We start from the raw sequence: 19276 nt of genomic DNA, 5'->3' as shown, positions 1-19276 counted from the left end.
AAGTATCAAATACTTACTACTTTTGGGTATGGGTACGTGTTGAACATAGGCAGCAGAACCATCCTCCAACTGAATGACCTGGCCATCGATGAGCTTTCCATCTGGAATAGAAGATTTAAGCCAACAAATCAGCACAAGCACACATTTTAAACTTTATACAATTTCAAGATGGCACCAGCTATAAAACACACACTACTTAAGATCTTGATTCTTCCCTCACTGTTCTGAGGCAATTCAAAACACATCCAGTGATCCTACAGGAAGCAGAAGATCCTCCCTCAGCCATTCTTCCTCCCCTCCAATTTCCCATTAAATAAGTTCAAGAGGAAGAGTGGCTCATCACAGCAAGCTATGTCAGCTGAATCTATTTACCTTTCAGAGCCACTTCGGAACAGTGACCCCGACTACAGGGAAGCTGAACCTGGGAAGACTGACAGATACGTCAGTGTGTGTGAGGCCAGGCGTCACCCTCATTCCTGGGTGCTCGAAGTCCCCTGACTATACATGTGCTCAGTAGGTTCCCATAAAAACAAGGAGTTGGAGAATTGAGCTATTTCTTGGAGCAAAGTAAACGCTGATTTACGGATAATGCTATATAAGCAAAACCAAGCGTCTGTACTTCCACGCGCGTTTTGTAAAAACATGACACAATAACTTGAAGTAAAAAAGCAAGAAGGTCTTACTAGGAAGAGGTTGGGGACACTCCCCCATTTCCCCACTAATTTTGACACCCCAGAGTATATTCCAAATATCTCAAAGGGTGTCCCCAAATTATCAAAACAAATGTAAGTTACCCTGAATCTACTAAAAATTACTGTATGCAAGCCAGGAACTTTAGGGCGGGTTGGGAAGGGGTGTAGTTGCTGGGCGCTCCAGCTCTGAGGTTGTGCATTGCCGGTATTAACCAATGGGCTGTGTATGTGGCACGTACCTTTAGAATTGTGTTGTATATAAGCGGTAGAACCATCTGCAAGTGTTACTGCTTGCAAGCTTACACCTTCCATATTCTCTAAATTGTCACCATCTATTATAAAAAAAGTTATTTTCTTTAGATAACTATCAACACGTACATACTGTCTAAATTAAGTTTTTTAAATGAAAATTAGGCACAGGCAGACTGCTTACGACTCAAATGGGATTTCTTCTAGCATTTACAAAAAATATTTCCCTGCCCTCCTGCACCCAGCGTCCACAGCAAGAGAACCCGCGTGATCCCCGCAAATAAAACTGCTCACCTGCCACCGTTACTGCCTCTGTCAGGCACAGGGTAACGTGTTGAGCCTCCATTCCTCCTCCAGGAAACTCTGCCATTCCCTGAGAATCTCGATTTATTTGAGCTAACAACATTTTCTACCTTGAAGAGAAATATAGGCACTTGAGAACAAAGAACAATGCAAATAAAAGCTACAAAGAATATTTATGAACCACAGAAATTTGCTACAGAAATAAACGGTGTTTGAAATAAGCTGAAATTTCACTTAATATGCAGGATAAGAGTATTAACCCAAAGTCCAAAGCATGCTTTCCATAATTCATCAGTAAACTAGTGAGCACACTGACAACTCTTGCCTGTCGGTTTTGTCTCCTGTCTAAAGTTTCCACAACTTCGGGTTTAACATGGAGAAGAGTTCTTTGGGCTTAAGATGGTGAAGATTCCCACTTATTCCCACAATCCTGTTGCCTTGATCTGCAGAGAGCTGTCCAGAGTCTGGCCCCTTCTCACTTTGCCATCACTGCCCTGATTCAAGCCACTCCCACCTCTTGCCCACATGACGGCCATACAGCATCCTAAGGGGTCCCTGCTGCCTCTGTGACCTCCCCACAGTCTCCTCTCAACACAACAGTCACTGTGCCCTTTAGAAAGGGAAAGTTAGATCATGTCCCTCTTCAGCTCAAAACCTTCTGGTAACTGATCAGAGCAAAGCCAAAAGTCTTTACCCTGGCCTATGAGCCCGACGATCTTGCCCCTCACTTCCTACTGACCTCCATCTCATTCTTTTCATTTCAGCCACACTGGTGTCCCTCCGTTTGCTCAAACATACTGGGTGATGTTGCCTCAGGACCTTTACATTTGATGTTCCTTTTGCCTGAAACATGCTCTGCAGTATTTTCATTGTTATTCCCTCCTTTTCTTCAAGTATTTGTTTAATGTTGTTACCCCGAGAGCTTCCTGTTCACTTCATTTCAAACTGCACTGCCCACCTCTGATATACCCTTATCCCTCTTCCCTCCTTTATTATATTTCTGCACAGCACTTACTATTGACATATTACATGTGTTTATTTATTTAGTTTCTTTTTCTTTTAGAGGGAGAAGGGGAGGGGTGAAGAAGGGAAGATGGAGAAAAAGAGAGAGAGAATCTTAAGCACGCTCCACACCCAGCACAGAGGCTAACATGGGGCTCGATCTCATGACCCTGAGATCATGACCTGAGCCAAAATCAAGAATCGATGCTTAACTGACTTGAGCCAGCCAGGCGCCCGTTTAGTTTGTGTCTTATCTATTTTCCCTCTGCTACAATGCACTGGGATTTTTATCTGCTTGCTCACCGCTGACTCACAGGTCTAAAAGGTACTTGACACATAACAGGTGCTACATAAATGGATGAATGAATGGTTCTTTTACCAGTCACCACCACAATCCCCTTCCTCCCTTTTCCGACTTCCAGGTCCCATTATCTCTACGGGCCTTGAGTTGCTTCAAACAGGCGATGCCGTAACTCAGCTGCCTCGAGCCAAGGAATTGGACCAGAGAATCTCTTGAAGACTTTCCAGGTCTTATGATCTGATTTTAGTGTCAGTACTTAAAACAACAATGTGCAGATGGTAATAATTTGCAATTATATTTATGACTACTTGAAGATTTTTGTTTTGGAAACACTATAAACTGTACCCTTTGGATTAAAGCCAGGAACTGCAGTTTAGGCTCACAGGAAAGTATCACCATGGTGATAAAAAGGCAATTAAAAGCTGACTTTTCAGGGTGTCCTGAAAGATTCATATCCACAACTGTTCATAAGGACTAAAACTTCAACACTTCCTTGCTACCCTTAAGGGCTAATAGAGAGGCCTCAAAATAACACTAGTATTCTGCTGTTAAGAGGCCTGATGAGAATAGGATTGGGAGAGGTTAATTTTCAGAACAAGTTCTGTCACTCTGTAACAGAAACAAATTAAGGAAGTGAAAGGGAAATACCTATAAAGATGTAGTTAGCATTGTGATTTCTGCAGTATTCTAGGAGGTGAATTTTTTTAAAGGTAGATTACAAGGTAATTTGGTCATGATGTTAAGAAATGCCTAAGGTTTGCCATTTTCATTCAATTACTTATCATCTCCAAACAACTACAATACAGAGCATCAACGGGTAACTGACATAAGTGCAATAAATAAAATGTCTGAAAGCTGGTCAACGGTTAAATTTCTTTAGGAAAGCTTCAGCGCCCAGAGTTGCGATCCTAATGGGGGAAAAAAGCTACATTAACTAAAAGATGAAGAGACAACTGCTTCCTGGACACAAACTGCTGGCAAATACATGAAGAAGAGATGGGAGAAAGGGCTTAGAGGAGTTCAAATGGCACTACAATTACCAGAGATAATAAGGTAAATAGCGCATTTTCTTTTTAAAGTTCTCAAAAAAGACTCTGGGATACAAAGGCCTTTGTTTAGAAAATGATCACATGGGGGAAATATGATAGTGAAGAAAAGGAATGAACGAGCCAGAGACTGAGCACTCTGCAGTTGCTCACGTCATACCCATCATCACGTCTTCTTGATCATTTCTGTCACTGACATTTTTGGGATGTGTGGAAATCACCATGTAAGATACGTACAATGTCTTTAGAATGGGCCACCTTATGAAAGTAGTCAATTTCATGTGTTTTAATAATGAATCATGGGCCAAAATCAGACACACAGGAGGCTGTCCTGAAGCACTATAGGAATCTCCTAGAAGACACAGTGTAATAAATAAAGTCCCTGCCTTTCTGCAGGATGATGATGCATGTCAGCCTAAGGAAAACAAACATACCAGGGACACCTGGGGGGCTCAGTTGGGTAAGTGTCTGCCTTCAGCTCAGGTCATGATCCCAGGACCCTGGGACTGAGCCCCACATGAGGTTCCCTGCTCAGCAGGGAGTCTGCTTCTCCCTCTCCTTCTGCCCTTCCTCCTGGTTGTATTCTCTCTTGTGCTCTCGCTCTTGTGGTCTCTCTCTCAAATAAAGAAAATCTTAAAAAAAAAAAAAAAAGACAAATACGGCATGATTCCACTAATACGAAGTATCTAAAGTAGTCAAACTCTTAGAAAGGAGAATGGTGGCTGCCAGGGACTAGAGGACAGGGGAAAGGGGGACTTGTTTTTCCCTAGAGATGCATTTTTGCAAGATGAAAACTTTCTAGAGGTCTGTAGCACAGCACTGTGTATACAGTTAACGCTACTGTATTATACTTAAAAATGGTTACAATGTAAATTTTATGTTGTGCTTTTTACCATAATTTGTTTAAAAAGAGCTAGGGGGTTCAGTCAGTTTAGTGTCCTGGGATTGAGCCCTGAGTCAGGCTCCCTGCTCAGTGGGGAGTCTGCTTTTCCCTCTACCTTTGGGAGATCTTGATCTCCCTAAGGTCTTGATCTCAGGGTTGTGAGTTCAAGCCCTACACTGGGCTCTGTGCTGGGTGTGGAGCGTACTTAAAAAAGAAAACAGCATAAAGTCATTTCAAAACTATTATGTATGCTAAATTATACTTTACTTCTCCAAGATAAACACTGCATATGTTAATATTTTATTACTCAAATTGTTCCTTTTATCGTGGTAAGAGAAGCAAAGCATAATTGTTAGACAATTATGAAAATTACAGAGGGCATTCCTGATACACAACTCCTAAATAAAACAGATCCTCTGTCCAAAAAGGCATTGAATACGACACTAAATGTGGACAGTCTAAACATATACCTCTAGGCAGAAATAACTATTTGTTCAGGCCTCATATTTACAAAGCACTCTTCAGATCTAATAACTTATTTGACAGTTACGTGGAACAGTCCTGGGGTGCCTGGCTGGCTCAGTTGGTACAGTATGTGACTCTTGATCTCGGGGTTGTAGGTTCGAGCCCCATGTTGGGTGTAGAAATTACTTGAAAAAGGGGCGCCTGGGTGGCACAGCGGTTAAGCTTCTGCCTTCGGCTCAGGGCGTGATCCTGGCGCTATGGGATCGAGCCCCACATCAGGCTCCTCTACTATGAGCCTGCTTCTTCCTCTCCCACTTCCCCTGCTTGTGTTCCCTCTCCTCCCTGGCTGTCTCTATCTCTGTCGAATAAATAAATAAAATCTTTAAAAAAAAAAAAAAAAAGAAATTACTTGAAAAAACCAAAATCTTGGGGCGCCTGGGTGGCACAGCGGTTAAGCGTCTGCCTTCGGCTCAGGGCGTGATCCCGGCGTTATGGGATCGAGCCCCACATCAGGCTCCTCTGCTGAGTCTGCTTCTTCCTCTCCCACTCCCCCTGCTTGTGTTCCCTCTCTTGCTGGCTGTCTCTCTCTCTGTCGAATAAATAAATAAAATCTTTAAAAAAAATCTTAATTAATTAATGGAACAGATCTTCAGGGCCATAAAAGTTCTTGAGCTCTTCCAACCTCCTCTGAACCCCCAAACCTGTGCAGCACACTTAAAGATAGATAGATCAGTAACCATGTTTCTTCATGGTAACTACTTAAAATATTTCTTTTCTTTTTTTTTTTTTAAGATTTTTTATTTTTAAGTAATCTGTACCTTAACATGGGGCTCAAACTCACAACCCCAAGATAAGAGTCACATGCTCTACTGATTGAGCCAGACAGGTCCCCCTAAAATATTCTCCATTTGCCTCAAACCTCTCTATCCCCCACTCCCTTTCTTGCTCTCGCTACCCCTTGTCCCTGCCACCTCATTTTCAGCAAATGATTCAGCTCGCAACTTCACAGAAAGTACAGAAGTCATCAGAGAGGAATTCTTTGCCAATAAACCTATCACTTGACTGCATTTCCACACACTTCCTCCCTCTCTCCTACCAGATTACTTACCTTCCTACAAGGTAAGACTAATTCCTCCAATATGCATTGCATTTGTCTTTCCTCCTTGGGGATCTCAGGGACCTCTTCTGCAAACAATCCCCCCCCCCTACTAGTTCCTTCCCATCAAGAATTTAAAAAACACAAAAATAAAATAAAATAAAATCTTACCTCTGGACTTAAGCTACTAGTCTCTGTCTTTCCTCCTTATTTAGACTACATTATTTTAGCTAGGTTTCTTTTGTTTTTTAAAAAGATTTTATTTATTTATTTGAGAGAGAGAGGGAGCATAAGCAGGGGAAGCAGCAGAGGGAGAGGGAGAAGCAGGCTCTCCACTGAGCAGAGAGCCCAACACAGGGGCTCCATCTCAGGACCCACGGATCATGACCTGAGCAGAAGGCAGACGATTAACCGACGCAGCCACCTAGCCACCCCTTAGCTAGATTTCCTTAACAGTTGTTACTAACAATACTTCCTGACTTCCCACTACCATCTATCTGGTTTCTGCCCCTAACTCTATGGAAACTGCCCTGGCTGGTCACTAATCTCCAGTTTAACATAATGTTCAGGGGCCATTCCTAGGTATTTATTTACCCAATGAAAATACATGTCCACAAAAAAAACTTGTACAAGAATTGTCCACAGCAGTTTTATTCATAATATTCCAAACTGAAAAGAACCTAAGTATCCATTAATTAAAGAATGGATAAAGACGCTGTGGTAAGTTTATATAATGCAATATTACTTAACAATAAAGAGGAACATACAGTAACAGTGATGAATCTCAAAATTACCGTGTTGAGAGAAATAAGACAGAGAGAGTACAATACATACTGTATTACTCCATTAAAATAACTTCCAAGAACAGGCAAAATTAATCTACAGTGGTAGAAATTAAACTGCGGTTACAAGGTCGGGGGGTCTTCCTCTGAGTGATGGTCATCTGGGCGGATACACCTGCCAAAACTCATCAAACGGAACACGGACGACTATCCCTTAGATTTTTAAGAAGTTTAAAAAAGGACCTAATGTTAAAAACATATAATGGAGATTTTTCAGTTGTATCATACTTGATTTAATACCACTGACCTTTTACCTACTTGCAACACTCTCTTGCCTTGGCTCCGCGGCATCCACACACTCCTGGTCCTCTCCAACTTCCTAGCTAATCCTTTTCAGTTCTCCTGTGGGTTTCTAAAGACTGAGGACCCTCAAGTTTCTGTCCTAGTTTGTTCTTTCATTTTATACCCTTTACCTCTTGAGCAATCACATCCACTCCCATGGTTTCAAAGATCTCTGGAATTTATAAGCTCTCTAAAATCTATCTAGTCCTTTCTCTTGAGAGTTACTGATCTATCTACCTAGTTGCTTACTAGCCTCAAAGACCTCCATGGTCCATCGTCACCTCCACCTCAACAAGATCCCCATGAAGTTCTCCTTCTGCATTTTCTATCTCAGCGACAAATGCAGTCACCAACCCAGTAACTGAATCTCTCTTATTCTCCAGCCAATCAGTAATAACTACCACTCCACCACTTAAATACCTGTCGAATTAATGCACTTCTACTAGACTGTCTTAATTGAGGCTACCATCATCCACTTGGATTATTACATCAGCCTCCTTAAAGTCTACTCCTCCCTTCCTCCAATACGATCTCCATAGCGCAGTCTAAGTGCTTTCAAACCCAATCACAGCAGTTCTCTGTCTCAAAACCTTTAGTACTCTCCCATTTCCCCAGAGTCCAAATATTATGATCTGGACTCTAGTAACTTCTCTAGTAGGTTGGACAACCATTCCAATTTGCCCAAGCCTGAGGAGGTCCCTGGAATATGGGGCTTTCCGTTTTAACGGGTGGGAGATGGGGGGGTATGGTCTTGGTTTTAAAACTGGGATAGTCTTGGGCAAATGAAGACAAGTCAGTCACTCTATCCTCCAGTCTTGTTCTAGTCACAACCTCTTCACACTCTACATTCACCCAATATTGATTAACATTCTAGTAGTTAATGATACTATCATTTAATAATATTAATAAAAATAATAATACAGGGAGCCCTGGGTGGCTCAGTTGATTAAGCATCTGCCTTCGGCTCAGGTCATGATCCAGGATCCTGGGAAGCAGCCCCATATTAGGCTCCCTGCTCAGTGGGGAGCCTGCTTCTCCCTCTGCCTGTCACACCCCCTGCTTGTGTCTCTCTGACAAATAAATAAAATCTTTGAAAAAAAAGTCTGCTTCTCCCCATATCCTTCCTTCCTGTGTGCTCTCTCTCAAATAAAATATTTTTTAAAAAATGATACAAATATATATTAAATAGCAAATGATAAAGATAATAACTAACCTTTTCATAATACTTACTACATGCCAGGCATTACTACTAATTCCTTCTAGCAGTCCTACGAATAAAGTACCATTTTTTTTTAAGTTTTATTTATTTATTTGACAGAGAGAGACAGCCAGCGAGAGAGGGAACACAAGCAGGGGGAGTGGGAGAGGAAGAAGCAGGATCCCAGCAGAGGAGCCTGATGTGGGGCTCAAACCCAGAATGCCGGGATCACGCCCTGAGCTGAAGGCAGACGCTTAACCACAGCGCTATCCAGGCACCCCGAATAAAGTACCATTTTATCCCAATTTTGCAGATAAAGAAAATGAAGCTCAGAAAGGTTGAAGTGGCAAAGTCTAACATCTAACCACCTGACTCAGCAACTCTTACATGAGCTACTGGGTTACTTGCTACTCCCAGAAAAGCCCAACGTCTCTCTTGCATCGAGGCCTCTATACATTGCTATTCACACCATCTAGAACGCTTCCTCCTCTCTTTACTACGCTAAACTCTTCCAGTCTGATTCCACCAGAAAATTTTATCTGAACTTCCCAAACTGGGTCAGAATGCTCTAGCTGTATTTCCCACGATACTCTGTCTATACATAACACTTATTACAGTATACTTTAATTACCTGTCTTCTCTAGAGCAGAAGCAGTGTATCCACAGTAATGAGCTACTAGAAGGAAATGTCTAAGGAGGATGCCCCAGTGGGTAGGTAAGAGAATGTGGGTTGTACCTCAGAAGGAATGCTTATAAGAAGTAGTATAACACTGTACTTAAGAATGAGGACTTGGAGCCAACCTGCTTCAAAATTTCCTTGTAATACATACTATCTGTGTGACCAGGGGCAAGTACTTAACCCCTCTGTGCCACAGCTTTCCTATCTATAAAAGGAGGGTACTTAACAGAGCTGTTTTAAGGATAAATATAAATTGCTTAGAACAGTACCTGGCATTACTACTACTTACCAGTGTTTTTGGTTTTTTTTTTTAAGATTATTTATTTATTTGACAGAGAGACAGCCCACGAGAGGAAACACAAGCAGGGGGAGTGGGAGAGGAAGCAGCAGACTCCCAACGGGGCAGGGCTCAGGGCTCGATCCCAGGACTCTGGGATCATGCCCTGGGCCAAAGGCAGACACTTAACAACGGAGCCACCCAGGTGCCCCTACTTACCGGTAGTTTTAAGCTAAATGAGGAGGTTATACAGCTCTATGTCTCTGTCTATTCACTATACTCTCCTACTACTGTAAAAGGGTACTGCCAGAGAAGAAAGCAAGCAAAAACAGGCTTTGGAGATGCATTATGCAAGAGGAACTTTCCTCTTACTTACTCGTTTCTCTTTAAAAATATCTTTACTGAGGGGCACCTGGGTGATACAGTCAGTTGGGCATCTGACTCTTGGTTTGGGCCCAGGTCATGATCTCAGCATTGTGAGATCGAGCCCTTTCTCTCTCCCTCTGCCCCTGCTCCCCACACCCCCACGCTCGCTCACTCTCACTCACACACTCTCTCTCAAATAAATACATCTTTAAAAATGCGTTTACTGAGATATAAACCACATACCACAATATTTACCCACTTAAGGTATACAATTCAACGGCTTTAGTGTATTCAAAGTTGTACAAACATCACCACAACCTACATTCAGAACATTTTTATCACTTCCAAAAAGAAAACCTCATCCCTCCCCCACCAAAACCCTAGGCGATCACTAAGCTGCTTTCTATCTCCATAGATCTTCTTCTTGTGGGTATTTCATATAAAAAGGGATTATACACTATGTGGTCTTTTGTGTTTTCAAGGTTCATCCATGTCGTAGCATATATCAGTATTTCATTCCTTTTTACTGCTGAATAATGGCCCATTGTATGAATGAACCACATTTTATTTATCCAATCATCTGAGTTGTTTGTACCTAGATATTTGAGCCATTTTCCACCTTTTGGCCATCATGAATAATGCTACAAAAATTCGTGTACAAGTTTTTGTGTGAACATAGGCTTCACTTCTCTTGGGGCTATGTATGTACGAATGTAATTGCTGGGTCATATGGTAACTCTATGCTTAAATTTTGAGGATCTGTCAAACTTTTCCAAAGCAGTTATACCATATTACATTCCCACTAGCAATGTATCAGGTTCCAATTTCTTAATTTCTCATCTTAGCTAAGAGTTTATCAGGCTTGGATTACAGTCATTCTTGTGGGTGTGAAGTGGTATCTCACTGCGGTTTTGATTTGTATTTCCCTTACGGCTAATAATGTTGACCATATTTTCATGTGCTTATTGACCTTTGGTATATCTTCTCTGAAGAAATATCTACTCAGATCCTTTGTCTATTTTTGCCTGTTTAAAAAAAATTTTTTTTTAATTTTTTAAAAGTTTAAGTAGGCTCCATGCCCAGTGTGGAGCTTGAAAGCAAGACCTTGAGATGAAGAGTGCGTGATCTACCAAGTGACCCAGCCAGGTGCCCCTCCTTTGTCTAGTTTTGAAAATGCGTTGTCTTTTTATTGTTGAATTGTAAGAGGTCTTTATATATTCCAGATATGAATCCTTTATCAGATAGAGGATTTGCAAATATTTTCTCCCATTCTGTGGGTTATCCTCCTATTCAGCCTCGAGGAATGCAGTTTCAACAAGGATGAAATAAGAGATGCTCACCTTGAATAATCTGGAGATTTTTAGCTCTGAGGGTACTTCTACTCTTGGTATGTTTCATTTTCCAAACCACCATTTCATTCTGGAAAATGGACTCCGTTTTCAAATTCAGTGCATATTATGGAAGCTTTTAAATCTTTATTAGCAGTTAGTGTCCTTTTTTCAAACTAAATATTACCTTGAACCCAAATATAAGAAACAGCTAAAAGTGGCATTTTATTATAAATGCATTTTATAATATATATATTTATATACACAGTGTATATGTATATTATATAATATATATAATTATAAAATAAAAAAAAGATTTTATTTATTTATTTGACACAGAGGGAGAGAGCACGAGCGAGGGGGGAGAGGCAGAGGGAGAAGCTGTCACCCACCGAACAGAGAGCCCAACAGGGGGCTGGATCCAGGAAGCCCGCAATCACAACTAGAGCTGAAGGCAGATTCTTAAAGGACTGAGCCACCCAGGTGACCCTATAAATGCATTTTTAAGTGCAACCCTTTGACTTTATTCACTCAATGAGAATAAGATTGCTTAAATTCAAAATTTCAAATCAAAATAATAGATGCCAATAGCAGGTTTATGTACCCAATATACTGAATAACCAAAAGAAACAGAAAGACAATCACGATTCACACAAGATTAGTTCAGAGGATAACCAGGCTTTTAAAATTCTCATAGTATGCTTCAGTTAAATAGATCTATCAGTGTTAAAGAACAGTATTAGTTTCAAGTTGAATCACTAGTTGTAAAAGAGGGAACATACAGTATAGAGATGCTAGGTACATCCTTTCTGTGGAAAACAACTCTACTTCCACTAAACATAGAAAAGGCATGACATTTCTTTTTTTTTTTTTTAAAGATTTTATTTATTTATTTGACAGAGGTAGAGACAGCTAGCGAGAGAGGGAACACAAGCAGGGGGAGTGGGAGAGGAAGAAGCAGGCTCATAGCGGAGGAGCCTGATGTGGGGCTCGATCCCACAACGCCGGGATCACGCCCTGAGCTGAAGGCAGACGCTTAACGACAGCGCCACCCAGGCGCCCCAAGGCATGACATTTCTATATAGATTGAGATTCTTTCGTCTCATATTATCTATTCAAACCGGAGAGTAGAAAACTGAACACAACTTCAGGGTACTAGGGTTGAGGAAAAACAGCCTGCCAGTTGTAGCCTACCGGAGCTGATTAGATATACTAGAAATCTATTTTAGGACTCTTTCATTAACTTCTGTAAAACATAGAATGCCAGGGACACCTGGGTGGCTCAGTCGCTTAAGCATCTGCTTTCAGCTAAGGCATAATCCCAGGGCCCTGGGATGGAGCCCCACATGGGGCTCCCTGCTCAGCGGGGAGCCTGCTTCTCCCTCTGCCTGCCACACTCCCTGCTTGTGCTCTGACAAAGAAATAAATCTTTGAAAAAAAATGCCAACTTAAGAAAACTATGCATTTGTTCTCACAAAATAATTATGTACCTATTTCAATCTCTTTTGTTTAAAAGCAGTTTAAAGCAAAACAGCAACTACCACCACACCCTTATGTTAAAAAAATAGAAATCTAAGTACATTTTGTAAGGGATTGCCTTTTTTTTTTTAAGATTTTATTTATTTGTTTTACAGAGAGAGAGAGAGATAGAGAGAGAGACAGAGACAGAGTATGTGCATACAAACAGGGGAAGGGAGAGGGACCAGCAGGCTCCGGCTGAGCACGGAGCCCACGGTGGGGCTCAATCTCACAACGCTGACATCATGACCTGAGCTGAAATCAAGAGTCGGACCCTACACTGACTGAGCCACCCCGGCGCCCCAAGTTTGGGTTACTATAGAGAAGAGAAAGAACTCAAGGTCCTTTCAAAGGAATCCTAAGATAGAATCCTCCAGATTCGAACATTTTCCCCTACGATCGTTTATAGTCGTACTACTTACAGGTCTAAGTCCAGTTCCTCGGTCTGACATTCAGGCTACTTTCCAATCTGGCTCCCATCTACTTTTCCAATTTCATCTCCTATTATTCTCCTATAGGTCTTTACATTTACCATGTTAGATAAATATCCAGGACTGATATTTTTCGTAGTGTATGTATACATGTACGTGTGTGTGTGTGAATACATGTGAATATATATACATGCATGTTTGTGTACACAAGTACACGTGTCTGCACACACGAGCTTTTACAGATACAGGGAGGTAAAAAGAAGTGGTCTTTGCTTATGAGAAACTCATTCCATGGTGGGACACAAGTGAAAACAGGTCATTAAAACACAGTGTGCAGGACTGGATGGACACACAACCCCACAACATTTAGAACAATTATCAATATTTTAAACATAAATCTTCAACCAAGTCATACGTCTTGGGACTTATTAGACACTCTCAAGTGTGCAGAGTTCATTGTAGTATTAGTTACAATAAAAAATAGTCAACAATCTAAAAGTGCACCCAAAAGAATAAATTATAGGACATCCATAAACAAAACATGCAGACATGAAGAATGGGATAGATATGAAATGGTAGGAAATACATCCAAGATATATCGTTAAGTGGAGGAAAAAGCAAATTGTGGTAGAGTATGTATGGTATGACTATATTCATCTTTTTAAAAATGTATATAAATATCTGCATATGCTTGTATTTACATTTAAAAACTCAAGTGGTGGGATGCCTGGTGGCTCAGTCAGTTAAGCTTCTGCCTTCTGCTCAGGTCATGATCCCAGGGTCCTGGTGGAGTCCGCTATTGGGCTAATTGCTCAGCGGGGAGTCTGCTTCTCCCTCTGCCTGCCCCTCCCCCTGCTTGTGCTCTCTCTCTCTCTGACAAATAAATAAAATTTAAAAAAATAACAAAATTATTTTTAAAAAGTTATTATAAACAGAAGCATTAACAGAGTAAGGAGCACCTAACTTTGCCTCAGGGATGCAAAGATGATGGTATGGAAATGTGGGCATGAAAAGTAAACATCTCCTACAGGTAGGAGCAGAAAGGGCGGTCTAGGCACAGGAATCAGCTGGTAATTGTCACTGTCTTCCATGGTGCCTCTGTGCCTCACTACCTCACTAGCTAGATCTCAGTCACCATTTGAATCCTACAGTATTTGCTGCTATTTGGCTTGTAGCCCAGGTCACCATGAATTACTAACCACATTTTATTATCATAGGTTTCATCTGTATATTAGTAATTTGCTGGTATGCTCTGCATTTGAGTCTTGTTCAGTACCTGGGCAATTAACCTGCTGCTGAGCTTCCGTTTTCTCTTTTGAAAAAATGGGAGAATATCCACCTGAGAGGGCTGCTGTAAGAAAGTTAATAACGCATATAAAGCCCTTAGCACTCAAGATGTACTCAAAACCTGACAGTTTTCTTTCTACGGGTGAGGAAAGTGAGGTTTACGGGCCTCATTTGTGGCTGAAAGGCTTGACTCCTGATATCTACTGCTCCTCTCTCCTCTTACCAGTCCTTTAAATTCCACGTCCAGTCTGCCCAGTTAGACTATAAGCCTTCTAAGGTAGGTACTATGTTCCACGGATCTTTAAAATTTTGACACCTAAGATTATATATTCAATAAATATCTAATGAGTTTAACATAACTCATGTTGCAGAGTGCTTTACAAATGTCCTCCATCGTATACATCCAGCCATGCTGACCCTCCTGCTTCAGCACATTTTGCTCCGTGTCACTTATCTAACACATCCATTCTACTACCATCCCCTTATTCTTCCCCACAGAACTCTATCTCCTTCATAGTACTTACCAGAATTTCTAAGTGAACTCTAAGTTCCATCATGGCTGGGCCCCCGCTTGTTGTTCACCTCTGAATTCTCAGTGCCTGCAAGAATGCCTGGTACGTGGTACATACTTACGAAATACTTGCTGAGCAAACGAATACGATTCATATAAAGACACGGCTAACCAACTGTCTGAGACAGGTCAAAGACTAGGTCGTCTTTTATTCCAACGCTCTTCTCTTCATTCCTTGCCTTGCACAATATGCCACTGTACTGTGTGTATATGGCATATATAAACTGCCATTCATAAATGACTCCAACTTCTTGTGACCATTACATCTGCGCTATATAAAAAAATCTCTATTTTTCAGTACAAGGCCAAAGGCATTCATTGTTATTTAAAGATGTGCATAAATAACACAAAAACATCCCTGCTATGCCATATTACGTACAGCACTCAAAATATTGTATCTTTCTAGGACATACAGACATCTTATATTTTAAAAGTTAAAGAAGTAGGTATGCGGTATGTTACTGAATAACTCAGCTAAGAGACTAGGCTTGAGCCAATCATTGGATCAAGCCGTATAATAAATGGACAAGTTCCTCCAAACTTCAGTTGACTCACCTGTAAAATAGGGATAACTCTAGTATTTGACTTAGGTTCATAATGAAAATAATAGTTTAATGTATATATGTAAACCACTCAACACATCATCTAACTCAGTGCCTAGCAGAAATTAAGTGCTAAGTAAAGTAGTATTTTAAGCACAAAAAAAATGTAGTGTGTGGAGTTAAATGCCTGTGTCTACACATTAATGGACAAGTTATTTCCACAGGGTGCAGAGTTCCCACTGCAGCATAGTTTTAATATAATTTATTTCATGAAATAATAGTTCACAATGGAATTTTAAAATTTATTTATAATCTCTACACCCAATGTGGGGCTCGAACTCACGACCCATAGATCAAGAGTCCCACGCTCTACTGACAGCCAGCCAGGTGCCCCTGCAGCACAGTTTTAAACTGGAATTAGATTTATGGGAAAATGTGGACAAAAGTTTATCACTGTTTTCATTTTTTTTTTCTATGAGGGAGAGGGAGATTTCTCAGTCTAAATCCATCTTAAAAACAAAATGATTTTGATTGACAGTACAATAAAGTTTGAAACACTATCCTATAAAGGCCATCCCTTAAAATGAGTGCAATCTAAGCACAGAAAGGAGCAATGACACAACACAACTCTTTAAGAAATCAAGCCAGGAGCAAAAAGACCCAGAACTAGGTAAAACCTCAGATTTAAAAAACAAAACAAAAACAAAAACAAAAAACAACTAGATAAAAACTTCAAAATTAAGTAATCACAAAAACCTCAGGACTCAGAAAGTTCTCCTGGGGCACCTGGGCAGCTCAGTCGGTTAAAGCATCTGCCTTTGGATCAGGTCATGATCTCAGGGTCTTGGGCTCGACCGGGCATGGGGCATGGGGCTCCCTGCTCAATGGGGAGCCTGTTTCTCCCTCTCCCTCTGTCCCTTCCCCGTGCTTGCAGTCTCTCATGCTCTCTCTCAAATAAACAAATCTTTATTTTATTTTTTTTAAAGATTTTTATTCATTCATTTAAGAGAGAGAAAGAGAGGGAAAGCGTGCACAAGCAGGGAGGAGGGGCAGAGGCAGAGGGAGAAGCAGACTCCCCACTGAGCTGGGAGCATAACGTGGGACTTGACCCCAAGACCTGGAGATCACGACCCAAGCCAATGGCAGATGTTTAACTATCTGAGCCACCCAGGTGCCCCTCAAATAAATAAATCTTAAAAAAAAAAAAGAAAAAGAAAAAAGAAAGTTCTCCTAACATGATCATAAACTGCATATGCATGATAAATAGTAACAGCTAAAGTAATGGCTGGAGGCATAACCCCCAATCTAGCTAGGTCTCATTCCTTGAAGAACATGATGAATGCTTCTTCCACTACAATATCCCAACTTGCAGCAAAGGGCTATGGACATTTTACAAATCATCTATTTGATAAAGACTTTTACACAAATAAGTCTTAAAACTCAATAAGAGACAAACAATCCAATTTCAAAATGGGGAAAAGATCCAAATAGACATTTCTCCACAGGAGGATATACAAATGGCCAATAAACATGAAAAACATGCTTAACACCATTAGCCATTGGGAAATGCAAATCAAAATCATACCCACTAGGATGGCTACCATCAGAAAGACTGATAGATAACAAGTGTTGGCAAGGATAAGGAGAAATGGGAACTCACACACACTGCTGAGAGGAATGCACAATGGTGCAGTCACCTTGGAAAAATTTGACAGTTCCTCAAAAGGTTGAGCACAGAGTTATCATATGACCAAGAAATTCTACTCCTAGGTGTATATACATATCTCAGAGAAAAGAAAACTATGTCCACAAAAAAAACTGTACACAAATGTTCACAGCAGCATATTAGACAAAAAGTGAAAACCCAGATGTCCATCAACAGATGAATGTTTAAATAAAACTTAGATCCATACAATGAAATATTATCTGGCAATAGAGAAATGAGGTACTAACAGAAGCTGTAACATTGATGAACTTTGCAAATATGCTGTGAAAAAAGCCAGTCACAAAGCCCACACACTGCATGATTCCATTTACATGAAATGTTCAGAGTGGGCAAATCTGTGGTTGGGGAAAGGGGCAGGTTTAAGGGTAAATGAGGAGAAATTTAACTGGCAGTTTCTTTCTGGGGTGATGAACATGTTTTAAAATGCATTGTGGTGATGGGGGCACAACAGAATTTATTAAACCCACCTAATTACATACTTCAAATGGGTTAATTGTAAGGCATGTAAATTTTACCAATAAAGGTATTATTTTTAAAAAATAAAAGGGTGCTATAGAAAAAACAGCCACTCAAGTATTTGTAAACTGCCAAGTAATTTCCAAAGTAGTCAAAATATGCCTGGATAAAATTAGTTATGTATCTTATCTTTTTGGTGATCTCTTTATCACCTCTCTTACTAAACACTTTAACAATGAACTTAAACTAGGCATTCAGTAAGAGCAAATATTAAATACTGCGCAGATTTTTAATTTAGCAGAACATGTGTCTTCCAGTAACACTCAGGAAGACAACCTCGAACCTACAATTTTTCATCACACCCCTACTTGATCATACCAGCTGATCAGACGCTTCCAAAGCAAAGGCTGAATGACTTTAAACAAATAATGGGTTTAGCAATGCTATTCTTCCTATTTTTTGCTTAACTTCGTTTATGCGGAAAAAAAACTTAAAATGTTTTTAAAAAGCAACAGGGGAGGGAATAAAAATTGGTTCACGTTCCACACTAATATCGTACAAAGCAACTGAAAGATTCGTTAACTCTGGTCAAAACCGAGAAAAAAGGGCCATGAGAAAACTGACAACTTCTAATATTCGATGTTAGGCCCCAGTAACCTAAAAATTAAAAAAAAAAAAAAAAAAAAAAAAAGTGAGAGAAACAAGAGACTTGTGCACGATATGGGTGGGAGGAAATTCTGGGTGCGATCTGCAGACGGGGTCCCGAGCGGCCCCGGGGCCAGTCCCGCCGCCGGCGTCGGGCTGGGGCCTGGTGCGGACCGCGGCCCGGCGTCCCAGCCGGAGGAGCTTCGTCGGCGGCGTCTGGGGACTCGCCCCGCGCGGAGGTCAAGCCGAGAAGCGCCGCCAGGCTCCCGCGGGCTCCACCCTCCCTCTTTCACTCCCTCCCCTCGGCGGTCCCCTAAAGGGAACAGGCGGGGCGCAACGCGCAGAGACAAGGGGGGGTGCGCCCTCAGCGAGAAAAGCTCCGCCGCCCCAGAGTGGCGGCCGCGGGTTATTAATAAACTCCGCTTCTGCCCAGGCGCCGCTACCGAGGCCGGCCGTAGGATCGGCAGGGCCTGCGGCGAAGGCTAAGCAGCCGGAGTCAGAGCCCGGGCCCAAGCGGGCCCGCGCCGCCGCGCTGAGGGCGGCGGCCGGGCGGAGAATAATGCACACTGGGTAAAAACACATTTATATACGAACCTCCGAGAAAATTTTCCAACAATTCCTTCGTCCGACCACCATGCACCAGGACAGGAAACAGCCGCCCGGCCCCCAGGCCCCGCAACCCGCATAGCGAGTCTGAGGCCCGCCCCCAGCCTCCATTGGGCGGTCATTACGTCGCTTACGAGACTCTTCCTGCTTGCCATTGGCTCAAATTTAGGCGACGCGAAAGGAGACCGCCTCATTCACGCCCCCTTTTCGTGACGTTGGCCTCGTCCGGCCTTGCAGCCAGCCCCTGAATGGCTTGTGCAAAGGCGGAATCAAAGTTCCTGTGTCTGACTGGTTGGCAGAACCGCTCATCCTAGACAGATACCGCCTCGCTGACAAGTGATTTATGCCGATTCTGGGGCCCCAGCGGGAGGCGCCATTTGTAGCGAGGGAGGGAGGCTGGTCCTTGTGACTAGCCGGGAGGGAGAAGGGGTGACGGGCGCCATTTTCCCCACAGGGGCTTGGAGGTGGCTTTGGCTCTCCCGGTG

The 19276-nt window shown here is 41.8% G+C and overlaps 1 protein-coding gene across 3 annotated transcripts in view; it reads right to left on the bottom strand.

Annotated features, from left to right (window-relative positions):
• ZNF143 (zinc finger protein 143) overlaps positions 1 to 18911 on the bottom strand; it is a 56997-nt gene extending 38086 nt beyond the window's left edge. For 2 of the 3 annotated variants that reach the window (XM_019796326.2, XM_011220908.3), the window contains exons 1-4: positions 18780 to 18911; positions 1236 to 1354; positions 932 to 1024; positions 18 to 101 (exon numbers count right to left, since the gene is read on the bottom strand). In XM_019796326.2, coding sequence (XP_019651885.1) covers positions 18 to 101; positions 932 to 1024; positions 1236 to 1347 — 289 coding nt within the window. In that variant the 5' untranslated portion in view covers positions 1348 to 1354; positions 18780 to 18911. Of the gene's footprint in view, positions 1 to 17; positions 102 to 931; positions 1025 to 1235; positions 1355 to 11021; positions 11101 to 18779 lie in introns of all 3 variants that reach the window. The other variant, XM_019796327.2, reaches the window with a different exon arrangement.
• Between the last annotated feature and the right edge of the window lie 365 nt (positions 18912 to 19276).

This window comes from Ailuropoda melanoleuca, chromosome 8, assembly GCF_002007445.2.
Source record: "Ailuropoda melanoleuca isolate Jingjing chromosome 8, ASM200744v2, whole genome shotgun sequence".
In the NCBI taxonomy this organism is placed as follows: Eukaryota; Metazoa; Chordata; class Mammalia; order Carnivora; family Ursidae; genus Ailuropoda; species Ailuropoda melanoleuca.
The sequence above is the reverse complement of the archived record's forward strand: the minus strand, read 5'-3'. Positions and strand labels throughout refer to the sequence as shown.